The sequence below is a fragment of the Asterias amurensis genome, chromosome 8, assembly GCF_032118995.1.
Source record: "Asterias amurensis chromosome 8, ASM3211899v1".
NCBI lineage: Eukaryota > Metazoa > Echinodermata > Asteroidea > Forcipulatida > Asteriidae > Asterias > Asterias amurensis.
This window is the reverse complement of record NC_092655.1, coordinates 21273030-21289949: the sequence shown is the minus strand read 5'-3', so window position 1 is coordinate 21289949 and position 16920 is coordinate 21273030. Positions and strand designations below refer to the sequence as shown.

Genomic DNA, 16920 nt, shown 5'->3' with positions numbered 1-16920 from the left:
ATTGGTAATTACTCAAAATAATTGTTAGCATAAAAACTTACTTGGTAATGAGCAAATTGAGAGCTGTTGATATTATACAAAACATTGTGAGAAACGGCTCCCTCTGAAGTAACATACTTTTTTGAGAAAGAAGTAATTTCTCACTAAAATATTTAATTTTGAACTGAGGTTTCAATGTCAAGGCATCTGAAAGCACACAACTTGTGCAACAAGGGTGTTTTTTCTTCCATTAATCTCTCGCAACTTTGATGACCAATTGAGTTCAATATTCCTCAGGTTTGTTATTTTTGAATATTTCAAGAAGACTGGTCTTAGACAATTACTAACGGTGTCGATGCCTTTAATAGGAACAGCTTGTAAGCCATTTTTTTTTTTGTAATTGCCTTCAGAATTTATTTGATAGTCTGTGAATGATTCAATTACCACACCTCCCACAAAACATGATTCAACCACTTTATTTCTTTATTGCATTGTTCACTTCATCCTGAAGTTTTATCCCCCACTTTTAAGTATCCATTCTCAGAATCAATTCAGATTTTCCAAAATGTAACAAAGTCTTTGTTAAATTTAATTATTCCGGAGTGAAATCAACACTGAGTAAGCATTTCAAAATCAAAGCACATCTCCGCAAACTATCAGTTACATATTCAGTTACATATTCTTGAGGGCATATGCGTCCGAGGTAAGTAGCCAATCTCCGTCTATTTGTTCAGATTTCTCCCCAGTGTTTTCTCGCATTCAGCAGGTTGGCTACACACAAAAAGTCCCCTCGGAAAGTTCCCCACTCCAGTAAACGTTGGAGCTCCGATGCGGATTAATTGAAATCTCGTAGTTGTATATACTCGTGCCTGGATGATCGTGTTCCTATTTCTGAATTCTCTTACCCCCCCGCGAACGCTACCGAATATTGACTGTCTACTCCTTGGGTCATCAGTAATGCCTTCAAGGAGTCATAAACCACAGCTGGCTTTCCATCGGTTTCAACACCTTATCATGTGGAGTCATCATAAATAAATATAATGAACTTTAACATTTGTCAACGTAAAGTCGTGACGACTGGGATGATGGGTTTTTGCTTTCTGTATAATGGGTTTTGTTGTGTCCCCTGTCTAGTTTCCGGGGGTTTGAGTATCTTAAGACTGAAGTCCGTGGGTTCGACTGAATCTTCGTGACTACTGATGATTGCCAGAATAAATAAATAGCAACAACTACACAGAGCGTAGTTTTCCTAAAATATTTGAAGGTGTTCATATTTGCTTTGAGTGCTAGCACTTGATTCTTACTTAAAATAATAGTAGTAGAGTCTTATATAGCGCATGAATTCACCAACAAGGTACTCATGGCGCTGGAGCAAAAAGAAACACTTTTAAGACAGGTTTTAAAATTTTATGAAACATAAAAATCGATTTATGCAGCAGCAGGGTTTACAAAGTGCCGTGGTAAAGACACAGTTTCTGTCTTCTTACCTCAATTAACCTAAGAGCCTGTTACCTAAGACTAGGTTACAAAAGTAATATCGACCATTCTCGAAACAAGTCTTTCATCAAAAGATGATGTCAAATTTTGATGTAGTTTTCCCGTGATACTGTACTGCCTAATTGGTATGGAAATAACTCTGAACCTAAATTTGATTTGACTCATATTCAGTGCATTTCTGTTTGTGTGTAATTATATTGTGTATAGCTTGTATGCAAGGAAATTGTCCTCCATGGTAGGACCAATAAACTGAATTGAATTGATTGGACTGAAATAAACACAATTGTAATAAACTGTTCATTTTATCTAGTTGTAAATCCAAGGGCACTCCGAAAGGTGAACTTAATCACTTTACTAGCCAAGAAACTCATGGAGAGGACAAGGAAGGAAGTTTTAGTTTTAGAAGTGGGAGGAAAACCCCAAATATTTATTTAAGGCAAAACCCACACAGTCAGGTATGGACTTAAAGGCAGTGGATACTATTGATAATTACTCAAAATGGTAATGGGGAGAGGTTGATGGTATAAAACATTGTGAGAAACAGCTCCCTCTGAAGTGGAGTAGTTTTCGAGAAAGAAGTAATTTTCCACAAATTTGATTTTGAGACCTCATATTTAGAATTTGAAGTCTAAATCAAGCATCTGAAAGCACACAACTTCGTGCGACAAGGGTGTTTTTTCTTCCATTATTATCTCGCAAACTCGACGACCGATTGAGCTCAAATTTTCACAGCTTTGTTATTTTATGCATATGTTGAGATACACCAACTGTGAAGGCTAGTCTTGACAATTACCAATAGTGTCCACTGTCTTTAAAAACCAAATTGTGCCCCCGGTGGGATTCAAACCGGGGTCCTAGTAGGTGGAAGGCGAGGAAAGGTACCACGACGCCAACCCAACCGCTTTTAAAAACTGTGCCTGGAAATCATTCACATGTGATTAATTGTTAAAGGAACGTTACAGAATTAGTAAGAATCAAAAATCGTGAAGATCACAGATTTACAAAAAACTTACACGGTCTAATGATGACGATAGTAGAAAACATCCCTTGGAATAATTCTGTCTGAAATGTCATATTTGATGAGAAATAAATAATGTAATTTCTCGTTTGGAGTTTATCATTTGGAATCCATCGCTCAGTGAGTGTTTTATTCATGTTTGTTTTGGCATTGATGCAATGCATCGATTACAAATGCAAAGTTTGTAATAAGTTTTTCACTATCAGTCTCTTGTGACCCAGATGGCCGATCGATCTCCTTCTTCAGGTTTGTCAGTTTATGTGTATGGTGGATTACATAAATTCTGATTCTGTAATGCTCCTCTTATACCCTAGAAATGATATGTTAGAGATAGCAGTGTTAGGGGCCGTCCAAAGATTGCAATATTTTTACAGTCATACAAAGAGACGAGAGAGATGAAGTCAAATATCTCAAATGACTCTCTGTCTGACCTGACAAATGTTGACAGCTTTCGAGGTTCCCTTGGTTCGATAGATTACTCAAAGAATTAGCAATGTAGCACTTTCAGACATGAGCCCAGTGCTTACTTCACTCGATGGTGTACGCGGAAGGGGGAAAAAAAAACGTGTCAAAAACAATCAGTATGCGTTTATTAAAAAAAGTTCAGTATGTGCTGTTGTTCTAATTGCGACACAGGAAATTAGCTTCGCTTTTGCAATTCGTGTGAAACGGGTTATCGATTTACAAAAACCTGCTTGAAGTTTTGCAACACCACCTGATATCATATTTGTCACTAAAATTCTACCACTATCGATTCTTGAAATTGACATTAATTCAAACACTTCTACTTTCCGATGTGGCCAAACTCTAAAACCAAAATTTACAATTAAGACTCCCAAACTTTTCCAAATTGTTTCAGCTACCCTCGTCTCTCAAAGCTTTGTAAATCAGCACAAAGCTCTGTTCTGCCTGAAAGAGACTCTGCAGTCAATTTTATGAGTGCTGACTTGATTCTACTTTGGTTGGTAATTTTCCAATGAACAGTGTATGTGATTTCTGTACATGTGCCTTACAGAACTGGGTTGTATTGCAATATTATTCACTTTATTATCCACGATGGGAAATTCATTTCGGCCTTTTATACATCCAATTTAGGGTCTTTCATCTTCCCCCGTAGCAAGAAACATCTTGCACAAAGCCTAGCACATAGTACCCGGTTATAAACTGAGCTCCAGCTGGTCATTATCAACCGTTTAAACTCCCCCAAGTGACGCGCTCTCCGCCAAAAAGGAATAGCAAAACCGTCTGAGGTATTTATGAATGTATTTTCTTTTCTTATTTCTAGGAAGAAAATTATGCCCTTTCTTGAATCAGTCAATATCTTTTATTTATTTATTGAAGCCTTTGAGAAAGACTCTCTGCCAGGGTAGAAACAGTTTTGACAGTTATTTTATTCCCAACATCTTGACTTGAGTGATCTGGTCAAGGAACATCTAATCAGTTTTGGAACCCGTGAAAGTACAGCGCATAATCTTAACCCCCCCCCCCCCCCCCCCATGGGAGACACAGAATAATCTTGTTCTTGTCTAAATGCATTTTCCCCGATTTACTCCAACATGACCTCAGGTAGAAGTGACTATTTATCAATACTAAAATAATATCATTCTCGGTGAAGAAAATATCAAAACGCTCATGGAAATTGATGGACAGAAAGATTTTTTTTTTTCTCTCTTTTCGTCTGGATTTTTTTTTCTTTCTCAAAGCCAGAGGGAGTGAGTGGGTACATGATAAAGCTCACGAAAGCTATTAAGCAAAGCTTTCTGAAGAGGTTACACTCCGTAGTTTAAGATGTCGGAAAGGTGCTTGCTGATGGGTTTGCGCAGTGTAAGCACTTTACTGCGTTGGCGAAGAGTGAGACGGTGTGACATTTGTGTAAAAGGTATGTTTGCGTTTGAATGTGCACAAAGTGAAAAATACCTAAACTGACTTCACCTGATGAGATGCTACATAATGGTTCTTATCGATCTTCCCCGGGCAGGGAGGGGGCGGATTGACTAATTCACCACACACAATAAATTCCTCTTGTTTGAACCGGGGATGCGTCTGAACTGTGAGCACAAAGCGTGAAAGCTTGGGAGAGTGAAGGCTTGTGAGCACGAAGCCTAGTCTGCGTCCATACATTTATCTTTGGTTTTAAAAGCCCTCATATGCAATCTGGGATGTTCTTATTGGTTGTTATCTTGAATTTGATGAATTTTTTAAATGGGTTTGATAATGTTGAATTTTTTTATTTGTTTAAATTTTGTAAATTATTATTTATTTATTATTTTTTTATTCAAAAATGAATTTCCTGTAAACAAACGGAGAAATTACATCCCTGTAAAAACAAAATTGCTTGAGAGAAAGAAGCTAAACTCACCTGGGCTGTTTGATCTCTTCCTTGTTCTGGCAATGGAGGTCAAAGGCTTTGCTGAAACCGGCGTGGAATTCCTGAGCAAGAAAATAACATAAGAAAAATAGGTTTGGGAAAAGGAAAGGAAACACATTTGACAAAAAATTTTGATTCAAAAATGCGTTTCAATCAATCGTCCTCAAGTAAAAGGAAAGTATCAAATTGTAGAAGTTAAATGGGTTAGAATTGTGATTAACGTACCTTCTATAAAACTGAGATAATTCAATTATTTTTTAGAATTTTTGTTTTAAGATGCAGAGACAATTACTTGCATTTCTTTTGTTAAAACACCCCAGGGAACACCTACTTTCCTAAAAACAGGTGCCTTTGGTAATTGCTCTGAAAAATTAATGACCTTGGTAAAGAGCATTGAAAAGCTGATGGAAAAAAAAGAATTGTAAGAAACGACACATTTGAAGCAATTTAGCTTTAGAGAAAGAGTCACCAACAAATTTGAATTTGGGAAAAAAAGGCTTTGTCTCTGAGCGCTAGATTTGTTTGCAAAACTTCTGTAAACTTATCGTTCTTTATTGAGGCCGTCTCAAACAATATTTATTTAATTTGGTGGTTTTTTTTTTCTTGCCAGAATCAATCAGAAGCCATAAAAATGCTGTTAATTTATTTAGAATCTAGCCAATTCCACTCAATAAGAAGGGAAAGGGTAGATTAAGACTTGTTTAATCAGTAACTTGATTAATACTTGAGGTGTTGCTACACATGGTCGAAATACTGATGATGTAAGAGTTGGCCTCCTCCAGCGCCCCGGGGCGGAGTTCCGGCAAACTCTCTGCATCTTCACCCTGGTTAAGGTAGTACATCCCCTTGCCAGGGATATTAAAAGCGCCGAAGCCCCTTGTAAGTGAGTTGGACAAACAGGGCCTCGTGGCGTTATTATTACTAGCGCACGGTGTTAAGCACTGGGTTCTTCGGTAGCCCACTTTTTTTCCCCGTGGGCTTTTGGGGGTTACAGTGTCACATATTCATTTCCCTGGCCGGTGTTGTGGAGGGGATCTCCGGGCAAAGCTGGCCAACAATGTTCACAAGAGAGGACACCACAAAAAGGAACTCCCTTGTGTAATTGTTAGGCCCAAAACAGTGCGCCATCATTGCTCAGAGGCAAGTGCAAAACACTTCAGCAGTACACAGGATACAGCAATAACATTCAATGTGCCATTTAATTACAACCATTCTTCAGGCCCTGTTTTTTTCCCATTGTATATTTCTTTCTTTTCTTTTCCAATTCTCGCTGACTTTTTCACGTGCCAGTTCATGCGAGAAACTTCCTTCAAGATGGGGCTATGGTGGTAGGTTCAGAAACAAGTAGGCATGCATCTTGCATAATGTAATCGTCTCAATGACTAGCCTTTGAACGAAATCAGAGATTCAGCTAAAACTTGAAAGATCAATTTCGGATGCATTCCCGAAACAGAAACAGTGAAAAGTTGGTTTAATTTTGCCATTGTTTCATACTGCCATTAAAACTTCAAATCAATTACCTACATGTAAGAGAGCCTTTACTGTGTATCGGTATGTAACCAAGAAAACAATTTTTTATAGTTCCATTCCATCGAGTTTGGGTAACAATACTTTTGCTTACAAATTTGTTTTGTGAACTATATTCTTTTCAAAACATTTATTCATATATTGTTTATTTTACAGAATCTTTTCGTTGTACACTTGAAACAGTAAAAATTTAAGAGAAACTGTGTTTAAAAAAGTTTAGGTTGCAAAAGTTTGAATTCGTAAACTGACATCTGCTGTGATTGTTTTGTTGGCGTGCACGTATTTTCCTCTGAAATGACCCCTGCTTGACTTAAAGAAAACAAACAATTTTATTCTCAGTAAATTTCAAATCTTTGAAAACAAATGATTTTAATTAGTTTTTAGGGCCGTAGGTCTTACAGACAGTGACCCAATTAAAACTATTTTTCTCATAAGCAGCATACAGTGTTCATAATTGTTTATTTTTATAGTTTTTTCTTCTTCTTCTTCTTTTTTTTCATTAGTGTCTCAATCAATATGGGCGGGGGAAGAGAAGGGTATAAATTGGGAAGATATTGTCTCTATAAGATGGGATATGGTGACGCCTAAGGAATGTATGGATTACGAAGGGTGTACTGCTGACACATCATTTATTTTACACTCACGGCAAGATGGCACGACTGATTTAATTAATTTCGCAAGTCACAAGAGAAGCCGGATTCTACTGGTAAGAATCAGGTACCCAGACTCTCAAGAAATAACTCCTCGAACAACTTGTCCAGCCTTTCGTTCTTTTCCTTTTTGCGAATGTATAAGAAAGAGTAGTGGGGGATGCCGTTCATAAAGTCATTTTGATGTTTGACTTTGGATAAAATCAAGCTTTCTTTCTTCTCCTTTTTCCTTTTTGTGAATGAAATAAGAAAGGGTGGTGGGGATACCGTCCTGAAAATGGCTTTGTCGTACCTTTTAGGCTCAACAAAGAATTCTTCCAAAGAAAAGAGGTACCCTATAAATTAATAGCATCTGCATATTAAATTTTGCATCTAGTGCCACCATTTTTAGGTCATTTCTATAAGAATGATCTTGCAAGGTCATACAAAGGTCATACCAACCAGTACAACCTTTCAAGGTCACATCCACTTGTAAGAGCAATATGAGGTCATACTTACAAGTTGTCTGACCAACTTGTAAGTATGACCTAGTATTGCTCTTACCAGTGGATGTGACCTTGAAAGGTTTGCTTTACCTTTTTAAAGATACAGAGCTAGCGGTGCAAAAGTACAAGGTCATACCATTTGCTAAGGTCGTATCTACACGATGAGGTTTAGCAAGGTCATAGCCAGAGATATGACCTGAATGTTTTGTATGATAAATTATACGATTTGAAACTTTTACAGTCATGTCAAATTGATATAACCTTACATAAGTCCTAGCATGTGATCTGACTCTGCAAGGTTGTTTAAAATCTGACCCCTTAAAGTCATTTCAATTACCCAAGGTTGTATCTGGTAATAATAGCCCTATATAGGACTCTTCCTCTGTGGTGTACACAGACACAGAGTCCTACATATTAGGGCTCGTTTCTGGGGCGGAAAATTTTCAAAGCTTCATAACTCAATTTCAACAGATTCACATTCATTGGCAGCATACATTTTTCTGCGGTAGGTTTTGGTCGTCATATATTCCTCAGAAAATCCATCGTTTTTCGAGAAATAATGCAGCTCCTAACATTAAATAAACTCCCGGCTTGATCGTATTCTCACAGTGTTGTCTGCTGCCGTTCATACGCGCGCGTACATTCCGTGTAACAAAACATAAACAGTGTAACAAGACATAAACAAACTTAAGTTATTCTTGATCACCGTATCTTGACCACTCAGCGTTAACATGCAAACACAATGCAAGATATGCGCGCCGTGTACTTGCGCAGACTGTGAGACTATGATCAAAACAGGAAATTTGTTTACGCTGGGAGGAGCTGCATTATTTCTCGAAAATGACGGATTTGTGAGGAATATATGCGACCAAAACCCACTGCAGAAAAATGTATGCTGTCGTGGAATGTGAATCTGTTGAAATTAGTGGCTTCTTGCAGGTTAGATTTGAAAATTTTCCGCCCTAGAAATGGACCCTGATATCCAGGACGTCACTGTAGTATAATACGAAAGAGTAAGGCCGCCAGGGCTACTGGTGAATGAACTTTCCACACTGATGCAATCATTCAATGTACAGCAGCACATGGTAAAACTCTGGTTAACAAAACACAGCACTGAAAAAGGTTGAAAAGGTGTTAGAGAAACAGCACACTGGTAAAAGATCAGGAATGAAAGTTCACAAAAGACAAAATATCAATCAAACCCAAGAAAATGGAAGTTGCAGAATTGTTAGGAAAATATGATGTTATTTTATCAGAATTCATGGATTAGCCAGATTCCAAGTTAGTATGGCGAGGAAAACACAGATCAAAAGTTATAAAAAAAACACCACCATGCATTAAGGGAGTTTCCACATCACTAACAACACACCCAGGTGAATCAAAAAAGAGTATACGCTTTCAACCTCCGATAGAAGTTAGCATTTTGGTTAGAAATAATTCATTGCCGAAAGAACAAACCAAAAACAGATGCGTAAAACAGCCTTCGTCTAGAGTTGCCAATCCTGCAGTGAATAATCATCCTTGGAAATAAATTCAACAAGTAATCAACAAAAAGAAATAAAAACACAACGCTTCAGTTTATAAAAGAAGAAAAAAACTGCGGAAATGTTCATCTACAACATTTAATTTTGTTTTAATGATAAAAACAAATGGAATCTATAATCAACCAACTCTTTGGGATTTGTGAAACATAATTTACACAATCTCTTCCATTTTCCCCCGAAATCAAATTCAACATCGTTGAAAGCGAATATTTGTGTAGGATGAAAGAATACATCTACTGATGGGGTAGAAAAATGTAAGGAATGTTTTAATAAGCGATGCAGTCGATTCCTAGAATTAAACAAAGTTGACTTGTTCGAAACACTCCACAAATCTCTCAATTTTCCATCAACATCGTCATTTATTTTTGTCTTTGACTCTCACATTCAAACAAACAAACAAACAAAACACAAAGTTATATAACTCAATTATTACAATGAGGGAAAGAAATATAAAAAAATGTCCATTCGAATGTGAACCAGAATTCTGATCATCCTACTAAACCAACCAAGGGGGAAGAACAACACATTAGAAACTCAACAAAATTGACAATATTTTGGAAATTGGGCTAGCACGATCAATTTGAATACATTTATGGTAAAGATTCAAGTGAAGTGCTAAACAGAGGAATCCTTCTATATCTACATTCATTCCTTATTAATGACAACAAAAACATTATTATTGCAAGGAATTATGTGAAATATTCCTTCAATAATTTCAGGTTTTTTGTATCAATATCATTCAAATCATGCGTGTTAGTACATATCATAAAAACAATTCAACTTTCATGAGCCTGATAAATATTTTTGTTGTTCAAAACAAACCATGCGCTGTTTCTGGACATAAAGCTTTAATGTCAACATGCAAAATGAAGCAATCATGAAAGAAAAACCAAAGGAGCAGGAATGGTTCAAAAGAATGGAACCCCAAAATAAAAATAAAAATGGAACGAAGTCGAGCATGAGTAATGTTCTGACCAGAGGAGCGTAATGAAGTTCATTATGGAATGGCAAAATGGAAAATTAAAATAGAAAAGTAAAAATAAAGTCAAGTCTGGAAGTTTCCTTTCAACCGGATCACTTTTATCCATTTAGGATTTATTTCCGACTATTAAGCTCAGTTCTGTTCTTAGCCGGAAAAAAAGCCAGAGGTGTGAATTTCAATCTTATGGGTAACTCTTGGCTCTCTTTTTTCCCCTCTTTTTTCCCCCTCTCTATTCTATTTAAAGATATCCAGCTATACAGAGCTATTTGAGCTATACAGCCTCCCCTGAAATAAGACAAAAGAGCTGCTGTAGAACTGATGGGGACTTCCTTGACAAGGCTAACGACGTAGCCTTCCAGTCTTAATGAAATGGTGTCACAGTAGCTAGGAGGCAGGTCTATTAACCCCGATTCTCGCTTTTAAATACTGAAATTTGAGTCTCTCATTGTCAAGTCAGTTCAAGATCTAAACTGCTGCCAATTGTGACACGTCCTCATCACATCAAAAAGCTGACGAATGTAAGAAAACACTGACTAGATTCTTAAAAAGGGCTTTAATATTTGAATACTTGAGAAATGAGAATGAGAAATGTGTCTCTACTACGCTATCAGGGCCTCAGAACTGTACCAGGGAGGTAGGGGGAGGGGAGGGGACAAGGGGGTAACTTTCCAGACTTGACTCAAGCATGCAGCAGTGAATATTTACCTTTGTCAAGTCGAGATCTGCATAGCTTTTGATGGAGACTGGTGATTCAAGTGCCTTCTTGGGGCCCTGGCCTACATTGAGCACATTTGGAAAGGCCTGCACATCAAAGAGTGTGCAGCAGGAAATACACAGACAGACAGACACAGATGGGGACCAACAAGTGTAGGAAGAATACAGCAAAACAGAGACAACGGATAAAAACAATTAGCATGATAAGCATATGTGTTCGGGGGGTGATTAACATGTTACATTTAGCATTGATCAGATTGAGGCATACAAAATATAATAAAAAATAAAAAAAGTGGTGCAGTGCAAAGCAAAAATGAAGTGCATTTGGTGTGTGAAAACAACATAAAAATGTGTACAAAAGAATGTGACAACAAGTATTGATGATGACCATGATTATCGCAAATCATTATGAGTAGTGCAGATGGGATGGAGGAATGGAGAAGAATTTATAAATAAGATGGGAACAAGAGAGGGAGCATGAATCAAGAAAGGAAATTATCCGAAGATATAAACATTGTTGTCGGACGCACAGTATAAAGAGCAACATAGAAGAAAGATCATCGAGAAAGGTAAGAATGAGGGACATTGCGGTTTGATATGCAGATCACGGCATAAAAATAATGGCGGCACAACAGGCAGCCCAAAACGACATTACGAACACGAGACAAGATCAAAACATGATGAGAGTAAAAGGATGGTTGTAATGTGAAGAGGGTGTGATTATCAAACCATGTACAGACAATGATGATGGGTAGCAAACATCACAAGAGGAATGGGGAAAACGAGATGAAGGAGAAACGAGGACGAGGGATAAAGAGAGAGAGAAAGAAGAGATGGGAGGAAGGTGCAAAGATCAAGCTGAGTGAAACTGTGCGAGCCCTTCTTCTTTATCTTCAAGGGGGCTGTCATAAAAAATAATCGCTCTTTGAAAATAAAGCAACATCCCCAGTAAACCACTTTACTCACTCCTTCAAAATTATCGCAAACGTCAAAGTGAAAGTGGTTTTCTTTGAATTGCACAATGCGCAGAAGAAGAAAAAATTGACAAATAAAAATCTGTTGAAACTTTTGCACGGAGTTATTGGCGTATTGATTTTGTTGTTAGCAGAGGCCACCTGCTTGCTGCGATAACAAATAAATAAAAGGAAAAACGGGTCAATGCAATGACCAAAATAGACTTTGTGATCGAGATCATTCCAGAAGATGAAGTAGGAATAAACCACTCCAAAGTTGTCCTGAGTACCAGTTGGAAAAACATATTTTACAAAAATAACACCCCAAGAAACACTTTACCCAAGGTGGCCTGCCAAAAGCAGCCATAAGAACCCCTTTGCATTTCAATTTCAAAATCTGGTCTCACTGGAATAGTACTTTATGATCACCAGAATAATGTCAGCTTACAAAAAAAGCACAGGTATATTGACATAGAAAACACTTTGGGATCATTCCGGTCCCAATACAGGTTTTGAGTCCGTGTGTGAAATTCCTGATGTTTGTGTACACAGGAATCCGCACTTTGTGATGAAAATTTGGATTGTGATCATGATCAGCATTCCAAATCTACACTGATAAGTTTCACTGACAGAAAGGAACGTTTCACTACAACATTTTGGGATGACTTTTTCAATGTTGTTGTTGTTGTTGTTGTTGACACCATGGCGTCCATGTTGTCAGAATGATGATTAAGTGATATGGCTGCGTGTGACAGTGCAACAGTGGTATGGTGCATGTGCGATGTGCTCATTCAAATGACTTGCAGTCTACCAAACACACTGATAATAAAAAATGCACACATTACTAGAGAAAAACAAAACAAATACACTATTTGGTCCATTCTATCGTCACACACAGCATACAGTCATAACTATCAACAGTTTCACAGACTATGAATGAGAAATGAGATGAAAGTGGAGAAGCAAGATGCCTCTTAGGTGAGTTACACAAGTAATCTTCAAGACATACAAATAATCTTAGCACAACATCATCACAACATTTCACTCCATTCCGAACTTACACCCACACTGTACACTAGGATTAATGTATTATACTTTGTAAGTGACAATTAGATGTTACATAAGATGTAGTCATAATAATAACAATAATAATAGTGGCTTCTTATTTAGCGCGCATATCCCTCATCACTCAGTGACGCTCAAGGCACTTCAACATACAGTATTTTCCCGTAAGGTATGTGGGACTACGTTTGAATTATGAGATCTACTGACTCCTTTTTACGAACACCAATGTGCGTTATACAACACACGGGACCAACGACTTTACGCCCAATCCTAAAGATCTTGCTTAAGGACACATGTGTCATGACTGGGACTCGAACCCACAAACCGCTGTCAGAAACAACGGAGTTTGAATCCGGTGATCTTTACCGATAGGCATGACACGATACAAACAATTCAAACACCACCCTCTTGTGGTCACAGAACCACCACTTATCGATTTAAGTGCGTAGCGTGTACACATATAAAAAGGTCTATGAGGGTTACAGATTAAGATTAATGCACAGTACTCCAAAATCTGATACTTTATGTGTATGTTAGCTAGGGTTTACGGTAGCACCTGTGACAAATCTCTTTTGAGTAGTGTTGGTTCTGAAAAGAACCGGTGGTTGACAACACAAGTTTAAATCCTACTTATTTGTTTTATATTATTAGGGCACAGCAGTTCGCATAATCATATTAATCTCTAGAAAGGAATCAAGTGAGGTTACTTTTCCAGTTTGTATCATATTAAATTTCTAAAAGTTACAAATTTATTCTACGCAAAACATTCTTATTATGTTTTTCCAAATTAATGTGGTTCACTACCTCTATTTTTTCTTCTTTTTATGTTTTAAAGTCGCTATCGTTTTCTTCTAATAAACAAACAAATTACACAATTATTAATTGAAAGGTCATGGGTTCCGAATCCCTACCAAGTAATATGCCTATGATTTTGTTCACAGAACTCAGGAAAGTACTTAGTATACAGTACTAACACACATCCGTGTATATGGGTAAAATCAAAATAAATATCCTTTACCCCCGATACAAGTTAAACATCTCTTTATTGCAAGCCCTTTAAAGAAAACCGGAATGTGCCATTTCCACTTGACTTAAACAATCAATGCTTCCCTACACAGAGGTTAATGACTCTGACGAACATTAGTTACTAACGAGCTAATTGGCTGTCACTCAACAAGGGTAAAGTGCATCAATTTTAGTGTCATATTAAATTATAAATTACTCCAATGCAGGAAGTGATGAATGCCATATATCCATGCTGCAGGTTCCGATAGTGGTTTGACATATTATAATTTTGCAAGAAAACAAATAAAAGTGATCGAGGCAATTTCAACACTGTCAGAAATTTATGTGCTCACAATCACGTGTACACACCGTTTTTCGTGTCCATTTTATAAACAACAAGTTATCTCAATGTTATAATAGATGTTAAATTTGCATCGGGATAAAGAATATTCATTTGGGTTTTACCCATATACATGTACACCGATGTGTGGTAGCACTGTATACTCATTACTTTCCCGAGTTCTGTGGGGAAAAAAATCACAGGCATATTACTGTGTTGTTCATTACTGTGTCATTATAATTTATTTATCAATTAAGAATCGCTGTGTCAACAATGACAACAAGTTCTTGAGTTTGTCAAATTTAAGATCTGCAAAGAGTTTCTCAATATTTATATGTTGTTTATTTGGTATCCTTGAAACAAAAAGTGTACCCATGATACACTTGATAACATTCTAGGGTATCCCTAAGCAACTATCTCAGTTTGGTTCAACCACACTGATGACTAGGCACTCCTGGAGTAATCTGGAAAAAATAGCTGATTAAAGTGTTGAGAGTAAACCTCAGATGTAACAGTGACCTGGTCTCGCTAAGGACTATAAGCACAGATAGTGGGAGTTGTTCTTTGAAATGTAAACATGACGTTTGTTTACACGAAACGATAACGTTGATTGGCAACTGTCGTTTCACCGAAGAGGATTTAATTGGACACTGAAATTTCAGTAACCTTTGAGCGAGGACAATATTGCCAAATTCCGAGAAAGAGTAGGTCATCTAATATCAAAAATCGAACTTTTGTAACTGACACTTCAATGGCACCCTGTTAAAGGCAATGGAGTGAACTTAAATATGAACAATTCAAACCAAGGACTTTTTTTTTATTTTTTCCATTTCAAAGTATTTATATAAATGTATTTTATGATCGTGATAGGCACAAATCAAATGAGTTCTCAAATGCATTGACTCAAACATTCTATCAATTACACCCCAAAATATTGCAATAACTTCACGCGGGGATGGTGAGTCAGGGTTATCCATAAGATGGCAACATTTTATTTCTCTGGGTCAAATAAAGGAGTTTTAAAAAAACCTGTACACAAACTGCCTGTTGATAATGAAAAATTCAATCAGAGGGTGATCGAATCATTTTCCTTGAACACTATGTAATTGTCATTCACTACCGATCATAGCAGCCCCATCTAGATGCCATGTTTCACAACAGCCTATTCTATGGCAACCACCGAGCTATGCCGGCCATTGACGTCACTGAGTTTGTTTTTTTCCCCGAGCATGTTAATTTCAAGTTGTCGCAGTCTAACTGACAACCTTCTGGATGTTTAAATAACGGGAGGCCACGATTGTTGCAGAGAATGTACTAATGTACACGCTGGTAACAGAGATCTCCTTATAGCCCATGGGTTCTTAGAACACCCAGGAAATTTACCACTCCTTCCAGCCAATGGGTTCAAAAATAACAACATGGGCCAACTCTTGTGTTACGTTGATTTTTTTTTCGACTTGTACCGTACTTAACCTAAATTGTATACTGCCTTATGAACTACTCAACCATCTTCCTTGGACACAGTCACCAATCCACATGGAAATAATGCAGTGCCTTGTTCATGGATTTATCCTTGCGTTTTATTTTTTTTATATTTTTATTGGGAGTAAATAAAACTGCCATTTAATAAGAAAGTTGCAATGTAGGTCTTCAATAACAAGTTAATGCATGACCTAGACGTTCGAATGTGAATGCGCTAATTGGAAAGCAAGGACTGTTGTCCATCCTGACCTTGTCAAGACCTTAATGAAAAACCCACTCAAAATCTGAGGATAAAGATACTGGCTTCTTTTCATTTTAGTCTGTGCAAGCGTGACTGATAGACAAATAAAATAAAGTAATTTCTAAACTTGTACATATTTTGTCGGTTTTTTTTTTCTTCATTCTTTTACATTTTTTTTTTTCCCCCATTGAGTTTGATCTTGTTTCAATCATCGAGCAGGTTTTTTTTTTTTTTCCCCCAGAAATAACAAAAGCCTTAAAGGGAGACTGAATTGAGTTTTACTTTTCTTTTTCTTTTTTCTTTTTTCTTTTTTACAGGACTCGGGAAAGTACCGAGTATACGGTGCTAACACACATCGGTGTATGGGTATAAATTAAAAATTGTTTTATCCCTGATGCAAATTTAACGTCTACTACTGAACCCACTGCCAAAACATAGGATTCGAACTGCCTCTAGCTACCGGGCAATCTCGATAGTCTAGTTGGTAAGACACTGCTCTAGAATTGCAAGGGTCGTGGGTTCCAATCCCAGCCGAGTAATATATGCCTGTAATATTAGTTCACAGGGAGAAAGTACTGAGCATACAGTGCTTACACACATCGGTGTGTGGTAAAAACCATAACTAAAGTTCTTTATCCCCAATGAAAATTTAATATCTATTATAACATTATTTTCCGTCAGGCCATTTTTTAACATTATTTTCCATATGAAAATTTCAAAAACCAAAATGACATAGAAAAAAAACAAAAAAAATGTCTCATCAAAGAAGTAAAAACAAAAGAGGGTTGATAGGAGAAACCCTAAAGCAGATATTTTACACCCTTGGGAGGGTGTTCGTACTAAAAGGGTTTTTTCCTTCTTTTTTATTTATTTATTTATTTATTTTAATCATTTTTATTTTAGGGGGGACTCCTACATGTATGGTTAAACAAAATCTTTAAAAACAAATCATGAAAAACATGGGAGTTTCAAAGTTGTCTGAGGTCTGCTACAAGAAAGTCAAAATCGTATTTTAGTTTTTACCTCCTTCTGAAAGTGACAACATCTTGTTTACAGATCAAAGCCTCACG

The 16920-nt window shown here is 37.0% G+C and overlaps 1 protein-coding gene across 5 annotated transcripts in view; it reads right to left on the bottom strand.

Annotated features, from left to right (window-relative positions):
- The window catches only part of LOC139941150 (cGMP-specific 3',5'-cyclic phosphodiesterase-like), a 147107-nt gene that overhangs the window by 61007 nt on the left and 69180 nt on the right, over positions 1 to 16920 (bottom strand). For 4 of the 5 annotated variants that reach the window (XM_071937600.1, XM_071937604.1, XM_071937605.1 and 1 more), the window contains exons 5-6: positions 10756 to 10851; positions 4854 to 4924 (exon numbers count right to left, since the gene is read on the bottom strand). In XM_071937600.1, the coding sequence (XP_071793701.1) occupies positions 4854 to 4924; positions 10756 to 10851 (167 nt within the window). The remainder of the gene's footprint in view (positions 1 to 4853; positions 4925 to 10755; positions 10852 to 16920) is intronic. The other variant, XM_071937603.1, reaches the window with a different exon arrangement.